This window comes from Rosa chinensis, chromosome 3 (assembly GCF_002994745.2).
Source record: "Rosa chinensis cultivar Old Blush chromosome 3, RchiOBHm-V2, whole genome shotgun sequence".
NCBI classification, from domain to species: domain Eukaryota; kingdom Viridiplantae; phylum Streptophyta; class Magnoliopsida; order Rosales; family Rosaceae; genus Rosa; species Rosa chinensis.
Window position 1 is genome coordinate 35,472,906 of NC_037090.1, and position 16,472 is coordinate 35,489,377.

Here is a 16,472-nt window from a genome sequence, read left to right on the forward strand (position 1 = left end):
CTTAGTGAAAAACACTGGGTATATAAAATTCTTGAAGAAAATTGTAGTGAAGATTCATTAAAACTACGCACACAAACACAAACCATATGTATTAAGAAAATAAAATAAGGAAGCATCATAGAAGCTTTTGGATCTAGTAAACAAGTTTTCTAGGGTTCATGCGCTTCTTCATCCATATATATATTGAACAAAGACATCGGACAATACCATGTACTTTGATTTTGTTTTCTCCCTAAGATCATTCATTTCCTTAATTAAGAGCAAGTCCACCCGTTGAGGTTGACTGGTCAAGACTATTTACTGCTTTTTGCCTTTCATTTCCACATTTTTTCTTGACCAGTCAGATACTGTTCACATAAAGTCACTCTGGGTCAATTTCTTGACCTGCTAACTGATATTTAGTGAATTTTTGTGAATAGTATCTGATTAGTCAAGAAAAATGGTGAAAATGAAAGGCAAAAAACAGTGAATAGTCTTGACTAGCCAATTTTAATGGGTGAACTTGCTTAACAATTGTTAATTTAGAAATTAGATCAAAACGCAAAGTTAATTATCTAGAACAAAATCTCGCTTGATCTCATCGAGTCTTAGTCCCTAGCCGGGTAACAAATGCGGAGATGATTTTATGATGGTTAAAAACAAAAGAGGGAAAAACAAAAGAGGGAAAAACAAAGGGGGAAAAAAGAAGAAGAAAAGAAAAAGGTGGAGGAGGAGGGGGTTATTATTGAGAAGAAAAAGGGTATGGAGAAGATTGAAAATCTGCAGAATTTATATAGTCGAGGCTTGAGAGTTGAGAGCACAGCGGCACACCTGGCAGTAGGGTTTGGAGAAATCTCTAGACAATGGAAGACTATCGCGATGCGAAACGCAAACGCGACGAGGCCGTCTTGGCCATCAACGGCAACGCTAAAAGCATCGACCTCGCCGTGTTGGAGGCGTTAGCGAAGGAAAGCGCAGTTGAAGCGCTGGACCCTCGAACCCTAAAGAAGCTGGTGCTGGCCTTCGAGCGCCGCCTCAAGGACAACATCGCCGCCCGTCTCAAGTACCCGAACCAACCGGAGCGCTTCGCCGACTCCGAAATCGAACTCCACGAAGAGCTTCAGAAGCTCAAAGGCCTCGCCAGCGCTCCCGAGCTCTACCCCGAACTCGTCGCCCTCAACACTGTTCCCTCCATCCTCAACCTCCTCAGCCACGACAACACCGACATTGCGATCGACGTCGTTCAGTTGCTGCAGGACTTGACCGACGAGGACACCGTCGACGAGAACGACGAGCCCGCACGGGTCCTGGTGGATGCGCTCGTCGACAACAATGTGCTCGAGCTCTTGGTTCAGAATCTGCTCCGGTTGTCCGACTCCGACCCCGACGAGATGGCCGCCGTCCACGGCACTCTCGCGACGGTCGAGAATCTGATTGAGGTTAAGCCGGCGGTGGCGGAGTTGGTGTGCGAAAAGACCAAATTGCTCAAGTGGTTGATGAGTAAGATCAAGGTGAAGGAGTTTGATGGAAACAAACAGTACGCGTCGGAAATACTGGCTATACTGCTGCAGAATAGTGAGGCCAATCAGAAGAGGTTAGGGCAGATGAACGGCGTGGATGTGCTACTTCAGGCGGTGGCTATGTACAAGTCCAAGGACCCCAAGAGCCCCGACGAGGCGGAGATGCTGGAGAATCTGTTCAATTGTTTGTGTGGTTTGTTGATGCCATTGGAGAACAGGGACAAGTTTCTCAAGGCTGAAGGGGTGGAGTTGATGATTATTATAATGAAGCAGAAGAAGTCTGCTTACGGTTCCGCCATAAGGGCTCTTGATTTTGCAATGACCAAGTACCCGCCGGCTTGTGAACGTTTTGTTGATGTTTTGGGGTTGAAGACGGCCTTTGCAGCTTTTATGGGTAAGGCAAGTGCTGCTGCCTTCCCTTTTATTAATTTACAAAGTAATTCAATCATCCTCTGGGTCCAGGCATTATCAATACATATGTGAACTCTGTCTTTCTGTAAGCATTGGGAGTTAATGGTTGCATTTTTGTGGTGATATTGCATGTGTTTTCTATTACACAGTTAGACAGTTGGGGAAGAGCTTTAGTATTGGTATTAAAACTCAATAGCTGTTGTATTGGTACTAAGATGCTAGAGCTGTAGTATTGATAATGGAACTCGGTGGCCACTACACTTCATGATGTAAAACTAGGTGGATAGGTGATTAACTTGGCACTTCTGTTGTTTTATGTAGGTTCCCATTAATAAGAATGAAAAGAAAGAAAGGTATCATGAGGAGTTGGAGGAGCGCATTGTGTCACTAATTGCATCGTTATTTGGTAAGCAGGCAAGTGCAGTTATATTGATTATGTGAATGCTCTGCACGTTTACGGGCCTTTGCCCTTTGTTGTTTTCACCTTTGTATTTTTTATATCTTAGTTGCTACTATATGATAATTGTAGCATGAGTGATTCTTTCTGCATCATTCCTTACCTTTGTTGTCTTTGGGACACTTGGTATCATTAGTGAAAGAACACGAGTAAGTTTTCTTACTATCATAACTAACCATATGGCATATGCATAAGAACTTCGGGGATGCATTTTGGTTGAACACCAACATAATAGGTTCTCAGTCAAAAAATTTGTAACATTGATATTTAGAAGGGTGTGATGCTTTGAACCCAGGACATCATGCTTTGGTAGTGGGTTTCAGTCTAAATGAAACAGCTAGATAGTAGGTCAGGGGAACAAAAACTATAGATCTTTTCGTCCTTTTGGAATTAACTAGGAACACGTTTAGATCTAAGAGGTCTATTCTTATTTAATGCACTCCATTACGTAGTAGTTAGAAGTATACAAATTGGCACTATTACAAAGCAATACTTAGAGTCCAGGTGTGCGTCATGTTTGGGAACAAGGAGAGGGGGAAACAAATTTAGGGAGAGAAATTGGTTACAGTGATTTTGTTTTCGTGCATATGTTTTGGAAAGACTGAAAATACAGGGTAATGCAGAACAAAAAATGCATTTGACCAAATTGTTGCAGGAAAGGAAATGAAACTTAAAGAGAATAGATAGAAAGAAAGAGTGAAGGGGAGGGACCAGATGTAGGAGAAGAGGCAAAGTAGGGTAAACGCAGAATTTGTATTCTTTATCTATACATCCAAAGACTGAACTATTAAAATAAGGTTAGTTTTCAACATTAGCTTAATAGGAAGTTGTTGCTGATGAGAGGGGTAAGTTGAACTCGAAGCATCTTGCACATATCAACTCCATCGGTCAAGTGCAATGATAATTCAATAGCTAAGTACCCGTTTGATAATGTTTTGTTTTCAGTTTTATTTTTTGTAGATGAAAGCAGAGAAGTAGACGATAGATGTGAGAGCTGCTTAAAAAAAAAAATGAACTTAGTTGAAGTAAAACATGAAGAAAAACTCTTCAGAATTGTTTTTGGATTTTGATTCTACGTAAAAATTCTTCCCTCCACATATTTGATCACTTCTTTTCAATCATTTTCTCTTTTTTGTTCTCTATCTTTACTAAACAAAACAGTAGCAAACAAACCTAAAGAAAATACAGTGAGAAGTATATATCTTGTAAGTTATGGGCCAACGAAATGCTCCAGAGGTGTGTTTGTCATATTGAAATCCTGGTAGCCCAGTTCGTGCCCAATCAGATTATATGCCAGTACAATGGTACCTTTGTTATTAGAAGGAGAGGAACAATAGAATTGTTAAAGTGTATCTGTACTAAAGCCTATAAAGTCATTGGTTAATGATTTCATTCTAGTTATTCATTCTCTTTTTGGATCCATTGGCTTGGGAATTTTAGGCTTACAATTCTGAGCAGGCTCAGTTGAACATGGTTGAGTGCAGTAGAAGGCTGATGATTATCTACCATTCCATTGCATTAGGTTACTGAAGTATGTTTATCCGTGTTACCTTCACCAATAAGCACAACTTAACTAGATTATTTAGCTGGTTTCTACTCATTAACGACTATAATTATACTCTCAACTGCTCTTGCTCAAAATCTTATCTCAGGTGGTATTATGAGGGGTTCTAGAAGGGAGAGATTGTTGAGCAAGTTTGTGGAAAATGAGTGTGAAAAGATAGACCGGCTTATGGAACTTTATATGAGGTTGGTCTTTCTTATTCTTTTCTTTATTTATTGCAAAGCTTATAAAGAGAAAAGGTTTGCAAAGCACTAGTATGCTTATGCTTTTCATCTCAATAGATGTTTTTCTAAATTTATATGCTTATTATGCTTCAGATATTCGAATAGAGTTAAAGCTGAAACTGACCGAATTGACCAGCTTGATCTTGATGATTTAGAGGTTACTTTATTCTTTAGTCTTCAATACTCTTATGGATCCTTCACATTATTTTATTTTCACTTGCAAGTATTCTGTTACACTTTTCAGATGGATGAAGAGGAAATATACATTCGGAAGCTTGAAGCTGGACTTTATACCCTTCAGGTTTGTTTTTGCTGTGCCGTTGACCTGTGGGATTTTTCTACGGACACTAGCAAAACATAGATTTAGTAATTTCAAAAAATTTATGACTATTATCGGCTCAATAGATTTAGTGATTTCAATTTTTAACTTGAACCTACAATCTTGAAATTATGTTTTGAGTAAAGAGGAACATAAGCCCATGAGCCTTAGTTCAAGTGCCCTGAGACGGCTGTGGAGGGGTAGACATCCTAGGTTTAAAGATCCATATATACAAGTTATCATGAAACTTAATACTATCATCTTAAATGATAGCAGTAGGAGGTATCAATTACCTTGAAAACTTCATGAGAGAGGTTTAAGGGATTTCATCTCAACGAAATTTCTCAAAGCTGTACGGTTTAAAGATTGTTAGCGCTGACTATTAGTTATGTTCTGTGTTGTATCTTTTGTCAAATAATTGTCATATTTTTCACTTATATGAGCTCTTTTATACATAAAGTCGCAAAATTGATTTAATATAGGAGGGAAAGCCATATTTATGACTATTATCTTCTCAATAAAGTTAGTGTTTTCAAATTTTATCTTGAACCTATGATCTTGAAACTGTTTAGAATTTGCAGAAACTCAAGTCCATGAGCCTTAGCTCAGTTCCGTGGGATGGGTGGGGAGAGGGTATAGACACTAGCGTCAAATCTTCACGTAATAGCCAAAATAGGCTTAAAGCAGGTGTTCATTTCGTTTATAACTTCTTTATAGAAATTCGAGGCATTTCATCTTATGGAAATGTCTTAAGAATTGTTTGAAAGTGCTGTATGAGTTTTGTTAGGTATTATATCTTTTGTAAAACGAGTATCAGATTTATCACATATGTGACCTCATGCATAAATTTTAGTATTATATCTTTCCCTTGATTTTTTTTATTTTCTTTTTTGATCTAAATCTATGTATTTATGATGCTGCAGTTGATTGCTGTTATTCTGGGTCATCTTTGGTGCTCTGAGTAAGTTGCAATTTCATAAGGGGTGTATTCTAAGGCTTTGGCTTGAGGTTCTCTTAGATGTGTGTGTGATGTATACATACATACATATATTTATATTTATTGAGTCTGTCATTTTGTTTTGCAGGCATCCCCAAATGAGAGGAAGAATCGAACTACTTCTCAAACAGCAAAAGCTTACTAAGAAGGATGTTAAGGATATACTTCAGGTGCATATGTTTGCTGTTCTCTATAATTTCAAATTTAGAGCAGAAATATATTCCAATCAATGGCATTTGTTTGTTTCGTTTTTGTTTTGTTTTTTTGTTTTTGTTTTTTTTTTTCTGTTCCTAAAACATTGGTTCCATTTGTTCTCATCTTCAATTTTTAATATCAAATGGTAATAGTTAATATTTGATTTTCAAATTCTTGGGTGTGATATCAAGTAGCAGCATTTAAATAGGCTTGGACCTATGTTCTTGTATTTTAGCATACCAGGGGAACTTGGAATGATCTTAAGTAAATTGTCGTGAGAAAAAACATTAGTAATAGGCAGTGGTCTTTTTGTAAAGACTGGATCATAATCCAATCTAGTTCTTGGGTACAACAATTGACAGTTTGAAATTTGTATTTATAAATTGGTTTTTGCATGCCTGGTATTCGAAGTATTGTTGGCTTTAGGTTCTTTAGTAAGCTGAAACTTTCAGTTGTGGCTTACAGAAGGATATTTGAATGTAGAATTCCATAAGTGTACACTACCACTGAAACATTCAGTTGTGCTTCACACATAAGGATGTAGAATGAAATGATTGACTAACTGATGGAGTTTGAAGAGTTCTCTTGGGTTTTGTTCCATCTTCTAGAGTTTTCTTGGGTATTATGGTTAATTTTCTTGAGGAATTAACTGTCAGTCATTAATTTCTACAAGTCATTAATGAGGGTTATTTCATGTCTCGTTTGTTTCCAGTGTCTTCTGTAACTCTATATGAGAACCACCGGCATGCCTTCCTCTAATATGAATAAGTAGTCATGTATTGCTTAAAATTACGTATTGTTTAAGTTTTGTGTGGAGCAGTTTGTCTTGAGTGATTCGTGAGAATTCTTGGTGTGATTCCAGATTTTCCTCGTCTTCAATTCTGGTTTTCTAACCACAAGCCTCACTCCCTAGGACCTTTAACACAGTAACCCCTTTATTGTTCTACATCCCCTTAAAACACAGTAAGACCTTTCACAAATTTTCTTATCTATCTTCATTCATTATTGTGTAGTAGGGTACAGCATTCCGACCTATTAATTCCAACATGGCTTTAGGCACATGTAGGCTTTGCTATTTGTTGCATGTGGGATCTGGATCATACCAAGCACACAGTTGTTATCCTTCACATGTGCCTGTCTACCTGTCTGGGTTCCAATCTTTGCAGAGTAGGCTTTTATTTTACTAAGAAGTTCGGTTTCTTATAGATGTTGATTGAATAGTTGATGCATTTTTATGAAGTCTTAAAAGAAAAGACGGCTTTCCTATCGTTTGCTGAGAAAAATGACTAAAGGGACCTTTTTCTTTTGAAAACTTCGTTGAAACTACACGAGCCATATTTGCAGTTGTAAACTGTGGTGTAGTGCTTTGTTAAACTGTTGTCATTCTCCATTAGTCATTTCACAAGGAATAAAATGCCTCCCAATAGCTACTCTGAATTGAGTGCATGATGCAATTCCCTGAAATTCCGACTTGATCTTGTTTCAAACCAAAAATTCTCTGCAGCAGTTTTTGGTAGCTACTATAGAGAGTCGGTATCTATGTCATGGCCACTATAAGTTGTTTACTCAGTAGGTTTTAAAATGCCGTAACAAAATACCGCATCAGCCCCAGTTTTTGGTTTGAAACTGATGCGGTTAAGGTGGTTAAGGTCAAATTGAATCTTGAACATTCAGTAGTTTACTCAGTAGAATCTTGAACATTCAAACAAAATATCGCATCAGCCAAAAACTGGCGCTTTACACCGTCAATAAGGTCTTTGGCAGCTTCTGCAGCAATTAAGGTGGTTATAATTGTTTGAATGTTCAAGATTCTATTTCTCAAAAGGGCTTTAAATCTGCTAGATATATACATATTTAATTCTGTTTACAAGTGGAATATCTAGTAATTTTAAATGACATATCGAAGCTTACAGTTTTCAGTGCACGATTTTGAAAGTGTTTGGATGTTTTAGTACCCTACCCTAATCCAATGCTCTTGCTTTTTGAACTACAGGAGTATCACGACAACATTGGTGATATGGAAGGAGCGGAAGAAAAAGAGCGATCACAGGCAAAGATTCAAAAATTCATCTCAGCTTTTGATTGATTGAATGGTTCCCTTTTCAGCTGTGGGGAAATTGATAGTGTCAAGTAGAAGTAGATGGTAAGTGGAGAGCTGTTGATGTATATTTTCCAATTTTAAGGTTTCATGCTGTCAGAGTAGAACCATTGGAAAATCCTAGTAGAGAACTGTGATGAAGTGGTACAATGGCACGTTGGCAAACTGGCAAAACATAGACTTAAATGGCTCGGATGTAAAAGTTGACCTTGCTTAACTCTTCATACAGGATTCTCTAAACCCAGGCTTTGCATGGAGAGTGTAGTTCTTGAAAATTCGGACTTTTGTTCATGTAGCTTTTCTATGAATATACATCTATAAGTCGTCATACTGTATCAATTTACAACTAGTTACTGTTTGAGCAGTGTTATGAGACAAATCCAGCTGAAATACAGTACAACTCACAAGGAGATGAGATGGTTGAAAAAATTGGATATGATCGGTAATCGCTAATCTAGATTAAAAGTTTACAACCGTGTACGCAAAAGCTATAATTGGTTTAAAGCGTTGGCCTATAAGTAATATTTACGACATACTTTTCTGCTGAAATTTCTAATGTCTTGTTTAGTTTGCGGAATTGAAGCACTGGGAAAGGAAACTTAATGATTTTTTTTGTTTGGAATGCAAAAGGAAATGAAACATTTTCTTGTAGGAAGGGAAAATAAAGGAGAAAATAGTTCATTCCATACCTCAAGAGATTTATTATTATTTTTTTTCCTTGCATTTATTACTCAAATTTTATTATTTTATTGCATTTATTACAAATGTTTTAACAATTTTTTTCTAATAACTTTTCTTACGTTACTAAACATCGGTCTAGTGACATAGTACAATTTGGTCTAGTGACATACTCTCACCATCGTAAGTAGGAGGTTGTGAGTTCGACTCACAAAAGATTAGTTGTAGCATTTGAGTTGTTTATTTAATAATAATAAAAAAAAACCGGAATGGAAAATTCGTGGGAAAATTTTAAGTTCCCATCCCATGGAAAAGGCAAATGACTTACTTTTCTTTCCGTGAACCAAACAAGACCTTAGGGCATGTTTGTTTCACAGGACTGTCATTGCCTACCTTAATTTCTATAAGAGTCTTGGCGAAGTTCTGGAAGCTAAGAAAGTCTCTCCGACTCCAACGAAACCCCTCCCTAGGATCACAATCATCTCGGAAATGGTTTGAATTTGAGCTTCGTCTTCGTCTTCCTTGGTGCGCCCAACCAACATTCTGAGGCTCATTGATTGATCACCAGAATAGTACTGGTCTCAGCCAGCGTTGAGCCGTTAAGGTTTTGAATTCGACACCTGGAAATGTAGTGGCAATAGAGGGAGGGAGGAAGAAGAGGCCTCTAGTTTTGGGGTTAGGGTTTGGTGAGGAAAGTGAGATCTGCCCAGTGGTCAATTTGAAATGAAATTGGAGAGAGAGAGAGAGAGAGAGAGAGAGAGAAGATGATGAGAGAATGATGAACAGCGAAGAGTAGAAGGAGACTTCCACAATCCCATTGTTTTTGGTGTCATAGTGGTAGAAGGTGTTGAGGAGATTTTGAGACTCTATAGTCTAATTTAAAAGTCTATGTTGTTGCCAAAAATTGGATAACTTGTGTTACACTAGATAAAGATGTCTAATCCCATCCAATCCCATGTAACAAACACCTCCTTGGTGTGTTTTCCTTTCCTACCAAACTAAACGCTGTTGTCATCCACATCTAGTTGAGTACCCAGCTATTTTGTTACTCCTACAATTTATTTTATCATAATGTTTTTGGGTTCACATGGTGGACTTACATTGACCGAAATTCGACTTTAATTTGTGTTTTTGAGTAAAAGCTAATTCCTATTGTTGACTTGCCACATGGGATGCTATATAACTGGTCCACGTAGTGGCCACACATTGGTCTAAGTTTAAACTTCATTTATCACCTTGAGCAATCTTTATCTCTCTCTCTATCTCTCTCTCTCTCTCTCTCTCTCTCTCTCTCTCTCTATATATATATATATATATATATATATATTGATCTTTTTCTTCATTTACATGAGGCTAATTTCATTTATCTCCATGACATTTACACTTTAAATCAGTTGTGCCCTTGCACTTTTAATTTCATCACATGTACCTGTATGCTCTTCAGTTTAATCAATTTTGTCCAATTATTAGCATTTTTGTCATTTATTTTGTAAATTGGAAACATAGCTCTATTGGGTCCCCTTGTAAGATTATGATTCACTTGCGTGGAATGCACAATTATATCGTCAGTGACGAAAATTTTAAAATATATTACATAATAGTTGGGACAAAAGCTAAGGGTTAGATAAAATTGATTGAAATTGGTATGTAGAGTACATGTGATTTAGGGTATAAAGGTGTAGAAGGTAAAATAAAATTTGTCCTTTACCTAAATACTTCAGAGAGCTTAGTGATAGTAGAATTTTAATGTTACGTTTTAATGGTTAATACCTCATATTTTGCTTAGTTATTTCCTTAACTGAATCATTTTTAACGTAGTTTCTATTTTTAGGTAAATTGGAGCAGATGAAGAAGAAATGAGCTTAAAGGAGCATGAGAAGCAAAGTAGATGTTGGAAATGACAAAGGTAAGGCACAAGGGACGCAGAAATGAGTTGAATTGAGAAAATGAAGTATTCCTGATCCGACTAGGAAAAGGAATCCTAGTCAAAGTAGAAATCCTGGGTCAACTAGGAAGCAAGCTTGGAGAAATGATGAGAAATGGCCAAAAATGCAGAATCCTAGTTGGACTAGGAAACCTACTCCTACCAGGAAAAAGAATCCTAATGATAGAAAGAGTCCCAATTGAACTAGGAAAGCAAAAGAAGATTCTGGAAGGTTTAAGAACATTTCATGTAAAGAGTCCTTGTTTGACTAGGAGTCCTCAAGACATGAGGAGTCCTGATGGGGTTAGGAAACCTGAGAGCACTAGGAGACCATGTGGCTTCAAGCTAACTCAAGAAAGCTCAAGATTATTCTAGAATACTTGGGGATTTTCGGTAAATAAAGAAACCTAAATGTTCTAGGGTTCTTGGACATAAAAGAAGGAATTTTTTACCGATAAATATTGTTTTGCCGTGAAAATATAAAGAAAAATCTAGAAGATGACGTCTTGGAGATATCCTGGACAGTCTTAAGGGATTACAACATCCAGGAAAGATGAAATAGAGTCCAGATATGTTCCTTGTTGCTCACACTCCTATTTGGCTCAAAATTAGAAGATAAAAAAAAAAAAAATCAGAAAATACATATATAAATTCGGCAATAATATCTTCTCCAAGAATTATAGTTCAAATTTGAAGGCTTCTCATTGGTTAGATGACACAAGAATGCTGACATGGATTTATCTGATTGGTTTAAGCTGTGTGGATCAATTAGATAATTCTTAGAAATTAAAAGAAGGATCCAGAAGACTTGGAGACCAAGGTTGCCGTCCCCTATATATAGATGCATCCTTGGGACGTTTTGATCACCAATTCTCTCATTCTTTCACACACCAAAAGTTCTGTTCCACTCTCTAGTCTTCAGAGTTTTGCATCTTCAGGCAAAGAGGAGGAGAAGAAGGAGCCGTGAGCAACCCTAGCCGCCATCATCCACCTTGTGCCGTAGCAATTGAAGCCTTGCTTTCAAGTTCTTCAAGTGTTCAACGTCTACAAGTGTTCATCATTCATTCCTTCACGGTGTGATTCAATCTTTTTCCTTGTAAACTCTTTAGTTTTTCTTTGTTTGAATTCGTGGACTATGACTTCTAGTTTACATATAATGTTTAAGGGTAAAATTTAAAGCCCGTCTTTATGCTTGAATGAAAGTTGCGATTTCTTTATAGTTGGTTTTCATGTTGCTTATGTGAGTTTGATAAATTGGTTTTGCTTTACAGAAATCTTTTATGCGTTCATCTTAATTGGTTCGAAATTTTTAGGATTTGCATATAATTGAAGCTAGATTTAGGGTAGCAATTCACCTAATAGTTTTATAACGCTGAATCATAAGTAGTAAAGTCCTTGGACAAAAGTAGAAATCAATTGAGGAGGTTTGCAAGTAGATGAATTTGTCATACTAGGTTGTGCACTTAAGTTGACATTCTTTCTTTGTTCTTCATGCATTGAAAATGTTCTTGAGTAGCTAACTTTTTAGAGTATGATTGCATGTTCAATAGAATTAATTTAGGTGCTTTCATTTAGATTAATTACTCAAGGAAAGTAAAATATGAGAAATCGTTTGCTTATTAACGTTTCACATGGTCAAATTTTTTCTCATGACATTAAAAATCAACTATAGGATTTATAATTAGATTTCTTGCATATGATTGTGGTTTTTATCTTTGTTCTATGCATTCCACCCTTGTATATATGTTTTTATGTTTTCTTTATTTTATTTATTTATTTTAATTTTCAATTTTAATCCTAAAATCCTCCCAATTTCAATCTCAGGTAATTTTATACATTTATTTTAAATAAAATACCTTATACTCATATTAATTCTTTATTTGTTTATGCAATTACATGTGTACCCTCAATCCCCGGCTTGAATGATCCCTATTTATCCTATACTAACAATGATATTTTTAAGTGTTAAATTGCATGCTACTTTTAGCATATCACTGAGAATGCAGAAATTAACTAAAAGGCAAAGCAAAATCTAAAAAAATTGGTGCAAGAAGTGTCGGAATCAAAATAGAGAAATTAACATGCAAACGTAAGAAAAAACCAACACAAATGCAATTATGCAATGTCCTAAGATTCAAGTCCTAGGAAGGGTAAGCTCAATATGAATGGAAAATCAGGTTTGAATGTTTGAAGTCAAGGAAGTGGCTGAATGATTTTGAATGCCTTGACAACAAGACATTGCTCATCTCTTCATCGGTACAGGGTAGCTCTCTCCTTAACTTATAACTTGTACAGATGGAGCAATTGAAGACAATCAACATCTTTTTGTCTAAGCTTGAGTTTTTACAAATATGGAGTTCATTAGTATTTGTGTGGTTACCTTCACTCCTTGCAAAATGAGGAATCTTCCATGAAGGAGCTTGGTCAGGCAAAATGAGGAATCTCCCAAAGTAAACGGGCCTCGGTCGTGACGAACGATATGAGGATTGGGAAGAAACATGAATAGTTTGGTCCCCCGGTGGTTGTTTGTTATTATAGCTCAGTGACTCGAGTTGATAAGTCCTTGAGGTATCCTTGTTATACTTAGTGCCTTAAGACCAACTGGTCTGAGAGCCACTGGCATAAAACTCACTACATGGGTCACTAAGTTTGCATTCTATATATGAAAAAAAAAGGGAGTTATAAGGAAGAGGATTCGATTTAAATTAAAAAAAAAAAGTTTATGAGTTCTTGCATGTGAATACGTTTTTGTGAACTCTGTTTGGCTATTTTGATAGGGTTAAAACGCCACATTGATTCTTGTTCACTATACCCCAAAGTCGAATGAGAACCTCCCTTTGTTTGTGTCTAAATTTCTAGGTTGGCTGGTTGCACATGGTCCTTCCTTGTCATTGAACAAAGCTTTGAGCTGAGTAAATTTTAAAATCATCGGTTTTGCATGTTTCGCGTTTGTTCACTATACTCTTTCACAGGGATTATGTCACGTCTCATTGCTTGCTCATTATCATATTCATGCATAATTATTTTTTTATTGAAGCATATATTTAGGGGCAGTTTTGAATTTATGCGTTGGATCCATTGTATGCAAGTTTTTTGTTATAAGGATTATTCAGGAATGTTTCCATCCCATATGCATATTTCCGGTTATCCTTCTTGTGTTGCTCGTGCCCATTGATTACCCTTTGTCATTCCTAGACAAATAGGGGGAGAGAACGTTGTTTCTTATACTCTATATGTTTTATTGGTCTAGTTGTTTCTTGATTGTTTCAGGATTAATGGTGATTCATAAACAAGAGAACGAAAGAAGCAGTTCTAGCTATAAGATCATTGTGTGTTTATATTGTGATTGAGGTTTTGTATAGGAATGCCAAAGGGGGATATTGTTAGAATAGGTACTTGTATTATTGTCATTCCCTATACAAAACTACTGAGAAGAATGAAATTGAAGTTCAAGATTGGTGAGCAAGACATGACCCTAACTGACGATCGTATGACATTTCAGGTAAGGTTCATTCATTGCATTTTTCATAACTGAGTATTGGGATTGATAGCTGTACTTCAATCCTTTAGTAGTCTGTATTGAGTCCTTGCTTGGTACGTTGTCCAGTTGGCTAGTCTTTTAAAGGAAATCCATATCAAGTGTTTTTATTGTGGTTAAGTCTCTGATTTGGACGTGTGCTATCTAGAGCATATATAATAATAAAATATATATATATATATATTTTTTAAGATAAAATCTTTATTGTGTCTTGTTATCTTTTCAGGATATTTGATTCCTATTAGGTATCAATTTGCTTTTAATAGACTTAATCACACCCTAATTGTTTTAGGGGGAGTTCTATTTTGATGCATATATAGGCTTTGCATTTAGGTTCTTTGGGTTGATGCTTTGCATGACAAAAAAGTTATTTGTATCAAAAGGCAAAGCCATGTCTTGATCGTTGGTTCATTTGTTCCATGTCAAAGTGAACCTACGAGTCAAGAAGGCACTCATAGATCATTCATATCATTCTACATGTTCGAATGTCCTACGAGTTCAATTAGGAATCAAGCATGTTTGAGAATTAAAGATTGAAGTATTCAAGACGAGTGAAGCACATCTAGAAGCTGTAGACAAATTGGTGTGAGGTAGTTCAACCGGGGTAAAGAAGAGTTTAGCTAGAGGTAACCGAGTCCAGAGTTATCCGAGAGGTTGTAAGTATACCTTGTAATTTGTTTATGATCTTGTAGTGTGTGCTTGAGCACTTGGCCTTCAAGAGTTAAGGCCCCGCAGTTGTTTACCTCACATTGAGGGTTTTACTATGTAAACATTCTTTGTGTTTTTGTTCTCTGTTCTTGTTCTTTGTGCTCACGTTAATTTCATTTGTTCAATTCTCATTGGTTAGGGATAGCAAGCCTTTTTCAATCCCTCAGCAACGTTTAGAAAATTGAGTGCATTTAGGAGTGACTTGCCTATTCACCCCCCCTCTAGGCCATTCTAGTACTTTTAGAAGTGCTTATCTTTTGGTCAATTTATTTCTTTCCTTTGTTCACTTAACAAGTGCAGAGGATCCCCGACACATTTGTGACATTGACGAGTTACAAGAAATCATTCATTCCTTCACTTGTTGAGGAAACTCTTGCTGATTTACTATCGAATATGAAGACTCTGTCACATGCACCTACTTGTGAAATTCTTACAATCGAAGATTCAGCTGGACCTCCTGGTGACTTGTTTTATGATATAACGTATAACAGAGATACAGAAACTGATGAGAATCACAAAGGACTGATGTATGAGCCACATCTTCCGCTCACAGATTGAGGTAAGCTTATTTGGACAAAATTTATTATTCCTAGAATCTCTCTTCATGTGTGAAGGGTCTTACGGGGTCGGGTGTTGTCAGAGGACTTGTTGCAGCGTCGTGGTATTTGTTTGGCTTCTCGCTGTGTTCTTTGTGGTTAACAAGAAGTTTGGCTTATTTGTTTTACACTACTTTGTGGTTTATATGGAGAGCTAGAATCAAAATGAAGCATGATAATTGTGGTTACTATGGAGGTCACAAAGAGGTTAATTATGGGTCATGTTCAAGCTGCTAGCAAACTAGCCATAGGAAGTTTGTATAATTCAGTGGTTGAGCTCCAAATCTTAAAATTTTTTGGGATTAGTTGTCGTCCTTGTCGGATTTCAAGGATTGTTGAGGTTAATTGGATTCCTCTAATTATGGACTGGGTGAAGGTTAATACAGCTGGTGCATGGCAACGTGTTTCGGGAAGAGCAGGTTGCGGTGGAGTGTTTAGGGACTATCAGGGCTCTTTTATGGGTGCTTTTGCTTCTAATCTAGAGATTCCTAGTTCCGTTGATGCGGAGATCATGTCGGTTATTCAGGCAAATGAGCTTGCTTGGGTTAGGGAGTGGAAGCACATTTGGCTTGAGGTTGATTCAGCTATGGTACTTAATTTCCTTCGTGCTCCCCATCTTGTTCCATGGAGGTTCCGTGTTGCTTGGGATAATTGTTTGCACCGTATCTCACAAATGCAATTTAAATCTTCTCATATTTTTAGAGAGGGAAATCAGGTGGCAGATGCGCTTGCTAATGTTGGTTTGTCATCGTCAGGCTTGGTGTGGTGGAATGAGGCTCCTCCTTTTCTTCTGGATCTTTGTCGACGAGACTCACTTGGTCTTCCCAATTTTCGGTTTATTTGAGTTGTAATTTTCTTGTCGCTTTTCATCTGTTGATTGACTAGGGCATAGCATAGCTTTTCTGTTTTTTGGCTAGGGGTATGGGCGTTGTCCTCCCTTCTTCTGTTTGTATCAATCCAGCTCTTTTAATAAATCAGGTTGGGAGGCTTTGCTCTCTCCAATCATATTTTAACTAAAAAAAAAAAACCGATGTATGAGCCACAGGTTGGAGATATTATTGCCTTGACAAATGTTAGACCAAAATGCATTGATGATTTGAACAGGCCTCCAAGGTTCTATCTAATCGCTTATGTTGGTAAAGCAAATGATATTGATGAATTTCCTGATGATCTCCGGATTCTCCCGTTCAAAATACTATCATCGAAGCCTATCAACTATGGAGAACCAGACATGCATAAGAGCAAGAGAGAAACACTTTTTGCT

The 16,472-nt window shown here is 36.9% G+C and overlaps 1 protein-coding gene and 1 long non-coding RNA gene across 4 annotated transcripts; both read left to right on the forward strand.

Annotated features, from left to right (window-relative positions):
* The first annotated feature begins 692 nt into the window (after nucleotides 1-692).
* Nucleotides 693-8,125, forward strand: LOC112192740 (beta-catenin-like protein 1). 2 transcript variants are annotated; one of them, XM_024332600.2, is made up of 8 exons: nucleotides 693-1,898; nucleotides 2,232-2,316; nucleotides 4,020-4,116; nucleotides 4,249-4,312; nucleotides 4,400-4,456; nucleotides 5,398-5,435; nucleotides 5,560-5,641; nucleotides 7,660-8,125. In XM_024332600.2, the coding sequence occupies exons 1-8, from the start codon at nucleotides 843-845 to the stop codon at nucleotides 7,750-7,752; spliced, it is 1,572 nt and encodes a 523-aa protein (XP_024188368.1). In that variant the 5' UTR covers nucleotides 693-842; the 3' UTR covers nucleotides 7,753-8,125. The 2 variants fall into 2 exon arrangements, 1 of the variants encoding a protein (XP_024188368.1); XR_002933589.2 differs by lacking the exon at nucleotides 4,249-4,312 and having other exon boundaries at nucleotides 7,660-7,672.
* A 2,624-nt stretch (nucleotides 8,126-10,749) lies between these two features.
* LOC121052119 lies at nucleotides 10,750-16,201 on the forward strand. Of its 2 annotated transcripts, none has more exons than XR_005808043.1 (3): nucleotides 10,750-13,868; nucleotides 14,913-15,171; nucleotides 15,253-16,201. It is a non-coding gene; the product is annotated as an uncharacterized LOC121052119 (long non-coding RNA). The 2 variants fall into 2 exon arrangements; XR_005808044.1 differs by having other exon boundaries at nucleotides 15,585-16,201.
* The last annotated feature ends 271 nt before the right edge of the window (nucleotides 16,202-16,472 follow it).